General features: G+C 44.0%; 1 protein-coding gene across 1 annotated transcript in view; it reads left to right on the forward strand.

Moving 5' to 3' along the window:
• DLC1 (DLC1 Rho GTPase activating protein) overlaps positions 1-15298 on the forward strand; it is a 1452292-nt gene that overhangs the window by 752801 nt on the left and 684193 nt on the right. The window contains exon 5 of the mRNA XM_085642035.1: positions 10268-10301. Coding sequence (XP_085498161.1) covers positions 10268-10301 — 34 coding nt within the window. The remainder of the gene's footprint in view (positions 1-10267; positions 10302-15298) is intronic.

A 15298-nucleotide genomic window follows, 5' to 3' on the forward strand; every position in this document is an offset into this window, starting at 1 on the left:
TAGGTTAGAGGCGTTGGAGCATGAATGTACGGGCTAAAAGCAAGGGAGGATGAGCACAGGGAGAGGGGATGAGACATGCAAAGGGAGGCGGAACATTTTCAGTGATAATTCGAACACGCAGTAGACTATGTGGCACATGGGAGCACTTAAAAGCAGAGATCTCAGAGGGGTGGTGGGGGCGGGTAAGTACTGTTGTGGGAAGGGCGAGGGTGTGGTAGAATACAGCATAGGGAGATTACATAACGGATGCTGGGGAACCGAGTTCGAGTCTCGGCAGGGACGCTCAACGTCCTGTGATTTTGGCCAAATCACGTAATCTCCCCATGCCTAACAACAAGAAACAAAGCCGTGTTTACTGTTTGGTTTCAGGTGGGACAGAGGCAGTGAAAACGAAAACCAAACTGGAGCCCACTAGTTACAGCAAGTGTGTCACGGGCAGCAGCCGCACCGAGAACAAAGATATGAAGGAGGTTTTTAAACTCGCCTTTCCAAAATGATGCAGCTCTTTTAAAAGTGTTCACTTTTGTGGTCGGCAACGATAATCATTAGAGGCGATAAAGACAGTATAGGGATTTGGTCCCTAATTACAAGCAGAGCAGCCTCTAATAGACAAACAAGCAACAAAAAGAGGCGCGGCCGCGAGACATGCTCTCTGGTGGGGGAGGGGGAGGAGCATTGAAACCGTGAGCTGGCCACCAAGTACTGGTGTGAGAGGCCTCCTCTGGACAAGGTATCCTGGACACAGAGTACATGTGTGACGTGCCTTCTAGCCCAGAGTGGTTGTGCAGTCTTGTTGTGACATGTCTCTAGCCGAGATGTGTTGGACACAGAGCACTGGGGTAACAGGTATGTCTCTCCATCCTTGTGTGACAGAACAGGTTCTGAAGGGCTGTGCTCTGGCACGTCAGGTCTGTCCGCACAAGAAACAAAGCCGTGTTTACTGTTTTGGTTTCAGGTGGGACCGAGGCAGTGAAAACGAAAACCAAACTTGAGCCCACTAGTTACAGCAAGTGTGTCACGGGCAGCAGCCGCACCGAGAACAAAGATATGAAGGAGGTTTTTAAACTCGCCTTTCTAAAAAGATGCAGCTCTTTTAAAAGTGTTCACTTTTGTGGTCGGCAACGATAATCATTAGAAGCGATAAAGACAGTATAGGGATTTGGTCACTGATTACAAGCAGAGCAGCCTCTAATAGACAAACAAGCAACAAAAAGACGCGCGGCCGCGAGACGCGCTCTGTGGTGGGGGAGGGGGAGGAGCATTGAAACCGAGCAGGCAAGACTGAGGTGCAAAAGTGAAAGCAGGATGACTGGCGAGTGGTGTGCGATGTGCGCGCACCATGACGAGAGAGGAAAGCCATATGGCGCCTCTGCTCGTCATTGTGCGCGTAACCGCACGCCCGTCGCCAGTGCACGTGCCAGTGGGCTGAAGCGCTTCCCCAAACGGATTGCATGGCGGCACGATGCACGTGATTGTGCGCATGCTCGCCATGCAATCCACTTTTGGGAGCACTTTGAAATGCCCCTTTTACTAGAGTCTCGCATTGCGATTGCGTAAACGCAATAGCTAGGCGAGACCTAATGAATGTGTCTTTGTGTAACGAAACTGGTGCTCATGTAAAGCGCTCTGATACCTGATATCTTCGGGTCGAGTTTGCGCTATATAAAACTCTAACAACAACAAAAAAGTGCAGGGAGGCCCATGAGATTTACAAATTGCCAGGGGCTCCTGAGAACAGTGTCCAAAATGAGCAGACTTGCACATCCTTGAGCCACGGAAAAATGGATGAATCGCAGGAATGAATAAAACCACCATTTTACAGAGCTCTCTAATGTGTATCTATGTCTCAAAAAAAAAATGTTTTGGTTTGTTCCGATGTTGATACTTAGCAATAATAGGAAAGTCAATTTCACTTTCTGGTGTGAAGTAAAATGGGTGGTATCTGTTCTCTTCTGGCAAAGAAGGACGTTAGAGGGGGAGGGTATTTTTGGCTTCCTTGGTGCTATGGTGGGTAGAATTAGTTAGTTTTCTGACGGGACAAGCCACTCATCAGGAACTCCCTGGTTCCAGTGGCAGTTGGTGACATTTGAAAGTGGTGTGGTGTAAAAGTTCGGGATGAGTGCCCTGTGGCGAGCAAGCATAGCAAACGAGCCCAACTGGCATAATGGGGATTCGGGTAGGTTCTCCCCCAAGAAAAGTTTGAAAAAAGAGCTGGGCAAATGTTGCATTTTCACACACATGATAAAGCAAGAAGGTCAATACAGCAATTGTGAAATTGGAACTGACCAGTGGGATGAAGTGGACACGCTGTAAACGCAACATTACTAGATGTTATTGTCTCACTAAGCTCCCTCTCTCAGGGGTGTCCAACCCAGGCTCAGCAAAACCAGACCCATTCCGGGTTTTTAAGACATCAAGGCAAGATATGTTTACATACAATTAACCTGAATGGGACTCATTTATTTAGTGAGTGATAATCCTGTAAATGTAACATGGAACCAGCTCCCGCTTGGCCTAGAATGGACAGCCATGGCCTCCATAACATGGAGAGTAAAAACATGGTAGCAAGAGCACACATAATGAGTGATTTCACCCTGCACAGGGATTTCACTCTTGATTCAAGAAGAGAAGGAAATGCGGACCTAGACGAGGTGCTTCAGATAATCCAGCTGGAAATATCTCCCCCACCCACCCGGGATCCGACCTCGCACTCCCTGCAGTAATGCAGCTGAAGCAAAATTCAGTATCAGGAAATCATTATGCTTTTGAAAATAAAATATTTCAATATTAAGAGGTGCCTTAGAGCCTGAGGAAAACGAAGCGCTGTCATGTATATTGGGAGGCAGGGGCTTCCAACTTTTTTTAAATAGATGAATATTTGTTTTGGCTTCTTTGTGAAGAGAGATGGAAAGATACACCTGATTATAATGTTTGTAATTTTAAGGGCCCATATATTTAATAGTGTCACAATGTCTCTCACATCCCAGTCAAACCTCATATATCAAAGGGACAATCTGGGAAGTTATTGTTGGAAATGCGGGCTTGAGTTGAGCGAACTGGGATTCTCTGGGTTTTTTGGTCATCTTTACACTGGGTGACCCCTTTAAGAGCGTACTACAAGTATTTTGTGCCAAAACAATGGTTAGGATTATTGAAGGAGGTAACCCACTTTCCAAAGGAGCCACCCTTTCCCACTATTCCAGTCATGTGATAAGTTATGCCCCAAGATGCCCACATCTTCACTACAATTGCAGCAAGAAACCCCACTTTCATCTCTGCTGGGGAAACATTGCTCATTTTCCCACTATTTCATCCATTTGATCGTGCTGTGCCCCCCAAGAAATGTATGCCAGGCCCTGTGCCAGAAGAACTGTTCCATACATCCCAAGGGAAAAAAACAAGTCTGAGCCGTAGATAAGTTAGAAACTGGTCCGTTCTGTACACTCCCCTGTGCACTGCCGTCTGAAAGTAGGTGTTTCCCACAGTGTCTGCCCTATTAAAAATGGCACCCCTACAAGCGTGTATCAAATCATCAAGTCATCAGGGTCCTATTTTACAAAGATCAACACTGTAGCGAAGTTGAACACCAATTCCATTTGAGGTGCTCACCTGTTCAAGGCAATGCACTACCCTCTACAAATTGTAGTTTCCCCGCATCTGTCCTTTCCACCGTCACATCATATCCACTCCACATCAAACTGAAGCAAAAACTCAAAGAGAAAGACAAAATATCAGAACACTTCGGTCCTGTTCAAAATGAATCCACGCTGAAACGGGGTAGAAAAAAGGTCTCATTATAGGCGCCCACCTGTCTACATCTTGGGCAAATGATCCATCCACACGTCACCATTTCCAAATAGCTAATGGCCAGTTGGCCACAAAGATTCAGCCAATATATATACCCAGACCTGACTTCATCATCATTAATTCTACGACATGTGTGACTTACTCACCGTCCGGTCCATCTAAGAGAGATAACAACACTTGTGGTTCCATTGCCTCCAGGTGTGCATGGAACTTGGAACCAGCAGCTCTGCCCTTAATCCCACTCCAACAACTCCTGACCAATCTACATGCTGCTGCCTTAGAGGTAATTTTAGGAAACAGCATGAGAGCTGCACAATGATTGGCTCGGGCCGGCCCTGCCAAGGCTTCTTAGGAGATTTGGGGGCTGTGGCAGCAATCCCCCGGGCTCCTACATTGCAGTGGGAGACATAGGTTTAAGTGCGCCAGTCAGGCTGGTCAGAGCAAGGCACCCATCCAACCCGACAAGCACACTTCACCCCAAGGAGCTTCTCAATCATCAAGCTCCCAGTCCCACCCCCCACTCACGTTTGCCCGCCGCACTATCCTGTAATAGAAGGAAACTTTGTCCAAGACATTCTGCGCCTGCGCATCTATAAACAATGTAATCAAAACTAATGCACTCAGTAAAGTTAAGAAAACATTTAATATGGGGTCCGCCCCCCATCCGGGGCAACAATGCAAACAGGGGGGCAATGCCCCCACAACTCAATAAATAAATCGCTGTTGCCTTGTTGTTAAAAGCAGCTAACAAAGTGGAAGGGCAGGAGCATGTACTCGCTACCCTGCGGTGTCCTCTCAGTGTGTGTATATGAATCCCTGCTCTTGGGATGCACCTTCAGACACAGAAATATCTGAATGTCTTTGCATTGGATGGCAATAAAGTGTCATTTGGGCAATGCAGTACAGTGGCATAACACAGAATGTGATGAGGGTCCCCACTAGTATCTCATATTTCACAAATATTCATTGGTCTGGGCAGAGTGAGGGCTCCTTGAAGGGTCGGGGACCCTTGACCACAGGGGATGCAGGGGCCTTTGCTACTCCACTGGTGCAGGGCTACTACATAGAAATATACAAATCCCTTCCAATGCAGGATTGTGCACTTTAGTCACTTCTGGTCTTTTAATGTATCTGTTTTGAAGACGTGGCGAGGCATAGCAACTTCAGCGCCTTTCTTGGTCTCTGTCGAAGAGCGGATATGTGCACAAATGCGAGCAGGGCAAATGCTCTACAGGGAGCATCTTAACGAGAAAAGAAGTAGGGTAGAAGCATGCTGCACTATGTCTGCTATTTGCTTTAGGAGAGTCGTACTTTTCAGCAAACTACAGAAAGCATTCCTCCAGGCGCTCGTACTTTTCATCCTCATTTATGGAGTGTGAATACTGGCTGAGTCGTTACAAAAACACGACTGCACTGGCTGCCGTCACTTCAGCTGACTCATGGGTCACTGGGGCGTGATAATCTGAGGGCCAGCTTTCCTCTCGGGTGGGGTTTTCGACCCTCTCAACAGAGTATGTCAAAGCTTCGCCCTGCTCCTGCAGTCTTTCAAGCAAATTAAAATGGTAAGAGATGTATTGTTTACAAATGAGATCTCCTTGATCTCCCGGTATTAATGCTGCCTCCTCCATGTCCCAGTAGAGTGGAGTGGAGTGGACTGTTTTCACAATCCTATTTGTGGGCAGCCAGGGGTGCTCCAAACCTTGCCGTGTTCCAGGGGTGGCTGCCTGCCTTCCACTTGACGTTGCACCAGTGACTGCTGTTGCTTTATTCCTTCCTTCTGTCTCTCTTAAATCCACAGCCAGCGCCTATCATATAAAAGCTGGGGCCTAACACAGGCCCCTTGCAGTGCAGGGGAGGCTGCAACCCGTCAGGGTCCCCCAAACACTCAAGGAGCCCCATTCCACCCGAAGCCAACGAACATCTGTGAAATATGAGAGTCTCAAGGACCCTCTTCACATTCTGCAGGTGGGCCCCATTATTTTACGTTACGCCATTGTATAAAAGTATAGTTGTTAAAAAGGGAGAAAAGACTTTGAAGAGTAGAGGAGCTTGCAGAAGGTCCGCATCACTGCATCTGCTTCCTGAGCTCTGTTGTCATACCCATGCCCTCCAGACGCATGTGTGCTATGTTAAATGTTTATTGAAAAGGAATTTGTAGAGTGCAGCTATCACTCCGAGGAGCATCATGGCGCTAAGCGGATCACTTGACAGACAGGGTAACTGAGGCTGGAGAGATGGTATTAGATGAGCGCTCTGCATAGTGCATCTGGGGCCGTAATAATCCAAGTTTCCAGGGCCTCCTGTTAAGTGTTTCTGATTGGATGAAGCGAAGGTTGTTGCGAAGTTGGTTCTAGGCCTTAGATCCAATCACTGCAATTGATTTTCCCCCTTTAGAGACACATCTGCAGGCTGGGTGTTCTAGTAGATTTGCGTTAGATGATCTGAGAGTACGGTGTGGTACATAGCGCGCAAATCTTGGCCGAAGGTAGAGGGGGCCTGAGGAATGAAAGATTCTTAAGGTAATTATCTGGATCTTGAACAAAATTATTTTGTGAATTGGTAGCCAATCTAGTGCTTCTATGGGGCCATATAGACATTAAAAGGCACTGGGCTGTGGATGGACCCTTGTGGGACCCCATGAGAGTAGAGGTTTTTCTGCTGAGTGGTATTGTCCAAGGGTGATGACTTGTCTACGGTTTTGTAGAAACGATTTTAGCCAGGCCGAGATGATAGATACCGTATGATTCGAGACGGTCCAAGAGGATGACATGTGAATCCGTATTGAAGGCAGCTGATAGGTCTAATAAGACCAACACAGCTTTCTTTCCCTGGTTAAGGATGGCTTTAAGGGATTCAGCAGTATACAGGAGGGCTGATTCCATAGAGTATTGGGGCCTGAAACCTGATTGATTGGAGTGTAAGATATTTTCTCCTTCCAGGTGAGTAATGAGCTGAGAGTTAACTAGTTTTTCAGTAATCTTACTTAGACATGGGAGTAAGGAGATGGGTCGAAGATTGGTGAGGGTGGTAGGCTCAGCAAGTTGTTTCTTTTAAAGAGGTTTGACTGCTGCAAGTTTCCATTCATTGGGAACTTCAGCTAGTGACAGGGAGGCATTGATTATGTTGTTGATGACTGCATTAACAGTATCTATCATAGCATGTAGGATTAAGGGGGGGCAAGGGTCAAATGGAGAACCTGATTTTACAGCAAGAGTGGCATGGCGAGTTTGGTTTAGGCCAATAGCTTGAAAAGCTCGAGGGATGGTCTGTTGTTTCCTAAATCGATATTGGTGTTTGGGGGGGCAGGGGGTACTGGGAAGTCTTGTTGTAGCAACTGGACCTTCTGTTCAGAATAGTCCGCTATGTGGTCACAAAGAGACTGTGATGGGGGATCTGAGTTAGCCAGTTTAAGCATTTTGGTAAAGTATGACTTCTTGTCCGCTTTGATTTGTTGATGGTAGTTTTTAAGAGCTGCTTTGAACTTGGTTAGTTCAGCTTGTTCATGTTTTTGTCGCCTTCTACATTCCAGGTTCCTGCAGTGGCTATGTATTTCTTTCAGGTTTTGGGTGTACCATGGAGCGGAGGGTTTTTTAGACGGTCGGTTGTTTGGAGTGCCAGGAGATGCAAAGTGATCCCTCAAAGTGGACATCCACTGCTAGTGATTGTCTCACCACGAAATCCTACTCCTGCTCACTGTGAATAACAGGATGTGCCTCCTGGCATGGGGCTCCCAAGCTCGGAGCTAGTGCCTCTTCCAGAGACCATTAGCTGCCAGGGAGACGGGATGTGGTAGCTTCCCCGCAAAACCCAGGAAGAAGGGCTGGGGCAGGTTTTAAGCAATAAGAAAAACAAGCACTGGCAATGTCAATAGGGTATTGGCTTAAGAACCTGCTAACTTTACCAATTCTAAAACCTGTGCACACCTACAAAATGAAGCGGCCGTAGTGGTGGTTCCATCACGCCTATTTTTCTAATTTACTAATCCAAAATGGATCGGCAGATTTAAAAACATAGCGCCCAAGCATTTTTTAGATAACAATATCAGTGATAAACGGTTCGAGAGAAGCTTTTAAGCAATAAGAGGGCAGAGAGCAAAACACAGATGAAATTGAGATGGATTGGTAGATTAAACAAGTGTGGTCTGTGTGTCGAATCTAACAAGGTGGAACCAAAATCCTCCCAAACCCTTCTGGAGTGACCAGCAAAAGAAAAACAGTGCCATTGACCAATGAAAACAAAAGAAGTGACCGCACCGAGGAAGCCAACCAAAGTTATGTAATGGATGGGCTCTAACCCCTTTTTAAACTTTTTTTGCACGGTCTCAGGCGCTATCTAAAAGTGGGCACAAAAGCCATTTTACCTCAAGGGTCCAAGTAAGGTCTCAAGTGCCACCACAAGTGGTGGCAACGCTGTGTCCTAAATGTTCTCTAGAAACTCATTTTCCATTTCCACTTTAGCCCACTCATTCAGCTGTCCTCTTCTTTGCAAACACGAGCCTGTGTTTGAGATCATCAGTGACCTCATGAGATGTTAAATGTGAAGGCTTGTGGAAGGTCTCACACAGTGTTGACGGGGGTTTAACAGCTTCCATTTGTGGAAAAAAGTATTTCATTGTAACTTCAATGTTTCATACAGTCATAGATGACTTTGAATTGATTTCGTAAGTTTGTTCAATAATTCACTAAAAAAGAAATTGGAATATCCGATCAGCAACATCTTTAGTTACCCATTTCCGCTTTTAACGTAACATGAAAAAAATTAGGCCGTGCAAAAGTTTTATTATGCTCACAAACTTTGAAACTTTGATGTTGTGTGAATTTTGTACCCCCGGGCGTTTGCACAATTTTGTTCTGTCGGAGACTGGTTCCGTCAGCAAATATCTTGTGGGAGGAAAAAAATAACTTATGTGAGATATTTTCTCCTTGAATCAGTGGTCTTGTTGGTATAATGAATGACGTCTGCAGAGGAGGTATGCCATTGACTTCAGTTGTTATGGGAGATACCACACATGTGTCCTCTGACTAAGGTTGCTTTGCTTGTTCAGCAAGCCTAAACGTTGACAGCATTTCTAAAGGATCTTTTTTCTTGATCAATTTAGCAAACGTGTAAAACAATTGTAAATTTAGTGTGTTTTCCAAAGTAGTCAGTCACGCTTCTCTCTCATTACAAGAGGTTTTTGCTTGCCTTTGGCTAACCACCAGAGAAAGCAGCTGAAGTCCTGGACTAGTGGCCCACTTTTAGTCAGTGCCACTGGAATTCTGTACTTGTGAGGCCACAACATTTTTGCCAATGCTGCTTGCCAAAGCTGTGCAGCATCGGCAAAAGGCATTTTTTGCCAAAACTGGAAAGCATTTACCAAAATAGAAAAAGATGCAATGACACAGTCACTCCTGGTGGCAATGTCATTTCGTATGTGCATTCATGTTTGAAGAGGTGTGTGCGTGCATAAGTCACTACTCATGTGCGCACCTTCAAAATGATGAGGGCACCATTTAAAAAAAAACTTTAAATCCACAATGGATTAAAAAAGAACAGTGGGAGCTGGGAGGGCAACTGAGGAGCGGGTGGCCAATCTGATGGTAGGAAGCAATGGAGAGTGAAAGGGGCAATTGAGCAACAAAGGTCCTTGAGGCTGGAATATGGGAGGCCCAAAAACATACTTAAAAAGCTAGGGAGTGCTGGAGAACCAATAAACGAGTTTGGAAGGAAGGTTGAGGAAGCAACAGAGGGCATGGCGGTAGGCGTTTAAGGGAGGGATGCAGCACTGGAGAGAGAGCGAGAGCTCCAAAACACATGCACTCTCGTGGAGTGCTGAAAGAAAAAGATAAAAAGTAATTCCCTAAATATGAGCAGTGAAAGGATACAAGTCATCCATCCAAAAGGATGGTAAAGAGGGCATGTTTCAGTGCTTCAGGGGAGGAACAAGCAAGAAGGGGAGGGACAAACAAAAGATGGACAAGGAAAGTTATTGAATAAAAAGTAAGCAAATAAGAGTGATGACAAAGGCAAACAATGGTTAGCAATGCAAAAGCCCACTGTAAATTTTTGATATAGTCCACAATAGGCTATTGTCTACCAGGCAGCTTAAAAGCTAAATGGTAGGCAAGACCTACAAATGGTGCAAATGTATGTTGCTGTATTTTTTACAACAATGCACATTTTGATGAAAGGAATTATTCCTTGAACCATGAGAGAGAATATTTTTGCATTATCAGTGACCACATGGATCAGATATGAAGCACATTATTATGGTACCAGAGTCTTCGTTGTCTTTCATTGGCATTCCTCTTGTCTGCACTCGTTAGTCATGATTGAAGTGACATTTCCAATTTAAATCTTGCCAGATGCACAGTATTGTAGGGTTTTTCACTCCTATACAGTACTGTAAGGTATGTAGCTTATTAAGTTAATTACTGAATGTGAACGCACACTCTGATAATAGAATAATTTAATTTTTCAGATTGCACAAGGCATTTCCGAAAAAGAGAGAGCGGGTGAGTACTGATATTACACAATAATATTTGCATGAATGATTGCTTGCATAAACTGGTGCTTGAAAGTAGGCTTTGGAATGTGCAATATTAGAGACACACCACTTTGTATGTGCTTGAGTGGGCCCTTTCTGTTGCCATCACCTACACTTAAGTGCCAGTACTGAGAACGATGACTTAAGGTGTGCCGCATTGTTAATAGGTTACTCAGCTGTGTGATGCTCATCGTGGTTCCAAAGTGGATGCTTGCAATGCCATACTCACGATAGGAATTCGCTTCTTTTACAAGAGACCAGCTTCCAGCAAACATTTCTTCATATATTTATTACTGTCTGGTGAGAGGTGGCGCGGTTTTATTGCCCAGGTTCATTTTCGGTGTTTACAGGTTAATAAATGACATCTTTAAGGGAGTGATGTATGCACTCTTCACAAATTATGACTCAGGAAGAGCTATGGGCATGATAGGACAAAACCTCAAACCTTTTTCCTGAGTCAAGGTCCTGATGAGGCCCATGAGAGACGTGATATTTAAGACTGCCCAATGGAAATACATACACGACAAAACAACCGCTCCTTACGCTTTTGAGTCAAAATGAACCTTTCAGAAGAGTGAATATAGAACTGGACAAAGCTCAATGAACTCTTTTTAAAGAATTTGCTAGCGGACTTTGTTCTATTTAGAATATTGTACAACATAATATCAAGGAATATCAAGACAGTATTTGTATAAATATGCACACCACAAGCATTATTCTTCTAGTCTATACTGTTTTGATAAGGACAGAGAATATTTTAACTTGGACTGCCATAAGTATTCAGAAAACATTGAGAACTTAGATTATCTAATAAATAAATTATCCGCCACATCGGATAAATAAATTAGAAAACACAAGGTACTCAATTGCTCTATTCTCTAAGGGTGTATTGTAACTATAATCAACTCTTCACTAGATGCATAGGTTTCCAGTCATTCATATGTAAAACCCATAGAAGTATTAATGAAACCGGTCTAAAAGTACCAAAATACCACACATTCATTATAACCATTGTAACTCAGACCCATCGCTTGCTCATTAGGATTTGCTGAGGGTTTACTAGTTTGAACTGCATAAACGTGCTCCTCTATCTAGAGATAAAACTCTTCCTGGATCACTCGGTCTTGTTTTGCCGGATGTCATTCTTATTTGTCAAATGCTAAGCAGGGAGGTCTTTATTGTGGTCATGGATCATCATCAGGACATTTAATTAAGCACCCCGCATCGACGGAAGAGCACACTCCTGTGGCTCCCACCTCCGAATTCTACTATAACCATCCTAAGGAACCCCACGCACGTAGGCCCTTGTGCCATCGGAGCACACAACGGTGGCTCCCACGCCATCCCATAAGAACCGAAGAAATTCACGATCTTGGCCGACTCTGTGACCACCCGAGTGTGGCACCGGAAGTTAATTTCCCAATCCCCGCAATCACCAGACCACTACCCTACCTCACCTAGCTCGTATACCCTGCATTTGACCCCACAAGTTTGCTTATTTCATTAAATCAATAATCTAAGGCTATAATTCACAGGCATGCTTAATTAAATGTCCTGATGATGATCCACACATTGTTCACTTGGATTGAAACGCCGTCGACACCCTAGAAAGCATCATGCAGTAACTGTTATGTTACCATTGACTTTGTAGAGGTGTTCCTTGCAATTTGTCTACGCTATTGATGATTTTCTCTAAAAACAAACCTTGAGCATTGCCTGAGCCTCCCCTAAATGATCCCTAACTGTCTGTTCTTATGTTTCTGAAGTAGGGTGCAGGCTTGTGTCCCACTCTCAGTATCTCAGTATCCTTGTTTGTTTATATCTCAAAGAATTGTTGAAAAAATAAATATTAGACCTCTGACTGGCTAGACAAGTTTAACCAATACAGTACTGATTGGGTCTGTATCAATTTCTGTATGGCTATCCCTATTTCCCTAGGGACCACTGTAGTGTAAAACAATTGATTCCGGAGGTCCCTGGCTGACTTTACTTGGGTCCACTTGTTGTCTACAAATATATTCTTTTGTGAGAGGTTCAATGGAAGAACCTTGAGGGGGAAGAGGTTTTAAGCTAAATATCATGGTTCAATTGGGAGAGGACTAGTCTTAGGTGGAGGGGAATGTACTCCAGCGAGTATGTTGGCAGGGAAACGACCTGCATCAGTAGGATGCAGAGGAAGCAGCTGAAGTGTGTGGGTTTGTGCCATGTATAAGGAGATAGCCCAGTGGGTTGAGAAACTGGAAACATTGTAACTCTCAAATAGGAAACTGGTAGAGGTAACTACTGTATGTAGAGAGCAAATCTGATATTGTATCTGGAAAAGTTAAACAAGATCTATGTGGCAAAACTGATGACTTTTTCTAGAGAGTAGGAGGAGTGCAGTTTAATAGGTGCTAGTGAATTAATCAGTTTCTTGACATAGTGTAAGGTGAGGTGAAGTGGATTTGGCAAATGTCTAGCAGGTGCTAGTAGATGGAGGTTGCAGTTATGTAGAGAGCTGTCAAACTGAAGTTCAGGTTCCATTTTATGGTAAGGGATTTCTATGCAAACTTCTTCATTTGCACTTCTGTTGATTAGCTGTATGCTTGTATCGGCTGCCTTATATTGTGCATGTATGCTCAAATGTGTTGGTGCAAAAATACATAATGAATTAAGGTAAAATGTACCCTTTAACTTTGTTAATTTGTGTAGCCTCTCTGCAAAAAATTCTCTTCAGCACTTCTTTGACAGTTTTGTAACGTTTGAAATGCTGACTTTTTTAACTTTAGAACCCTTGATTTTGCCTTTGTAGATTACCTTTGCAATTGAATTTAGATTAAGCCACAACATATGTTCACACATAGCTCACCGATGTCTTTACTATGCTTCAGATGTAAATTAATTACCACCAACAGGGGCAGCCCTAAGACCTGAACCTGGAACAAAGTAAAGGCTGGAATCCTCACGTGTTCAAGTTAAATATTCCATACAACGTCAAACAAAACAAAAACAAAATTAATAACAAAATTGCAAGAAGTTTTCTGACAACTGATACCCCTACACGAATTCAGAACTGTACAAAATGTAATAGGACAATAAAAATTACAAAAAAGGAAGAAGAACAATGGCGCTCAATAAGTTGCACAAAAAAACATGTAGGCATCAATGGCTTTGTGACCACATTAAAGTTGGGTGGTCATTATCAGGACAAACAATATTGAATACCAGCGCATCCAATAGAAAAATCCAGTGATACGATCTAATTGCGACAAGTCCACAGCAGAGAAATAAGTGGGCTCCATTTGCTTATGATCCAAACACAGTTGCATGAAAGCGACAAGGTACACTATCCAAGGAAGTTTATAGTGAATGAAAACTCCTCTTAAATCACGATGCAAGTCAAATGTAATACCCGGCAAAGAACTGAAAGTGTTAAATTTGACTCATCACAATTAGATTATATATGACTGGATTTTTTTATTGGACGCTCTGGTATTGAATATTGTTTGTCCTGATGATGACCACCCAATGTGGGAGTAATCCTTTCATCTATCTATCTGTATGACTGAATGTATGAGTGGCTGTATTGGTGAGTGAGTGGGTGCATTAGTGACTGTATGGGTGAGTTAATGGATATTTGAGTGGCAGCATGAGTGAGTGGTTGTGTGAGTGACTCTATTGTTTAGTGATTAGTTATGTGAGTACTGGTATTGATCTGTGAATGGGTATGTGAGGGATTGTGTTAGAGTGGGAGTGGGTGTATGAGAGGTTCTATGGGGGTGTGAGTGGGTGTATGAGTGGTTCTGTGGATGATAAAATAAGTGATGTCATTTGAGATGTAATCAGTGATGTCACTGACCATGTCATGAGTAATGTAATATGTGAGGTCATGAGCAGTGCAGTGTGGCAGCTTATGTTATAGTTAGCTCAGGTAACTATAACTGCTGAATTTCACTGGTTTTGTATGAGTTAAATCTGAGCCTAACTATAATGTCCCTGTAACCTTTGTTTTTTACAGTGAATTTCTAAGGTTTTTAAAATTCTATTTCCTAACTATAATGTCCCTGTAACCTTTGTTTTTTTGGGTGAATTTCTATAGTTTTTAAAATTCTATTTCCTAACTATAATGTCCCTGTAACCTTTTGTTTAGCCAGTGAATTTCAGTGGTTTACATTTTTTTAATTTCCTAACTGTAACCTGTAACCTCTGACAGTGAGTGTGTGAGTGGCTGTTTAGGTCTGTGTGTGGGTGTTTGAGTGACTGAATGGGTGTGTACATGGCTGTTCAAGTGGGTGTATGGATGCCGGTGTGGATCTGTGAATGGGTTTGTGAGTGTCTGAGTGGGACTGTGACTGTATGCGTGGGGAGCTGAGTGGATCCCTGAGCGGATGCACGAGTGTCTGAGTGGGTCTCCGAGTAGGTGTGTCAGTCTCAGTCTCTGTCTGTGTCTGTGAGTGGGTGCATGAGTGTCTTTGAAAGTCTGTAAGTGGATGGATGAGTCTCTGAGTAGGTCAGTGATTGAGTCTCTGAGTGGGTCTGTGAGTGGTGAGTGAGTGTCTCAGTGGGTTAGTCAGTGGGCACATGAATCTGAGTTGATCTGTGAGTGGGTGCATGAGTGTCGACTGGGGCTCTGAGTGAGTGCATGAATATCTGAGTAGGTCTGTGAGTCAGTGCATGAGTATTTGAGTCACTCAGTGAGTGGGTGCATGGGTCTCTGAGTGGGTCTTTGAGTGGGTGCATGAGTCTCTGAGTGGCTCAGTGAGTGGGTTTGTGCATCTCAGTGGGTCTGTGAGTGGATGCATGAGTGCTTGTATAGATCCGTGAGTGGGTGTGTGAGTCTCTGAGTGGGTCTGTGAGTGAGTATGTGAGTGGCTCTGTGGGTGCATGAGCGGGTCTTTCAGCGGGTGTATGGTAAAAAAGTAGGGGGCACACAGAAGCAGGTCTAGTTATAGCTTCCCCTGTGACAGTCATTCTGTCCAGCTTGGC

Source organism: Triturus cristatus, chromosome 2_2 (genome assembly GCF_964204655.1).
Source record: "Triturus cristatus chromosome 2_2, aTriCri1.1, whole genome shotgun sequence".
NCBI classification, from domain to species: domain Eukaryota; kingdom Metazoa; phylum Chordata; class Amphibia; order Caudata; family Salamandridae; genus Triturus; species Triturus cristatus.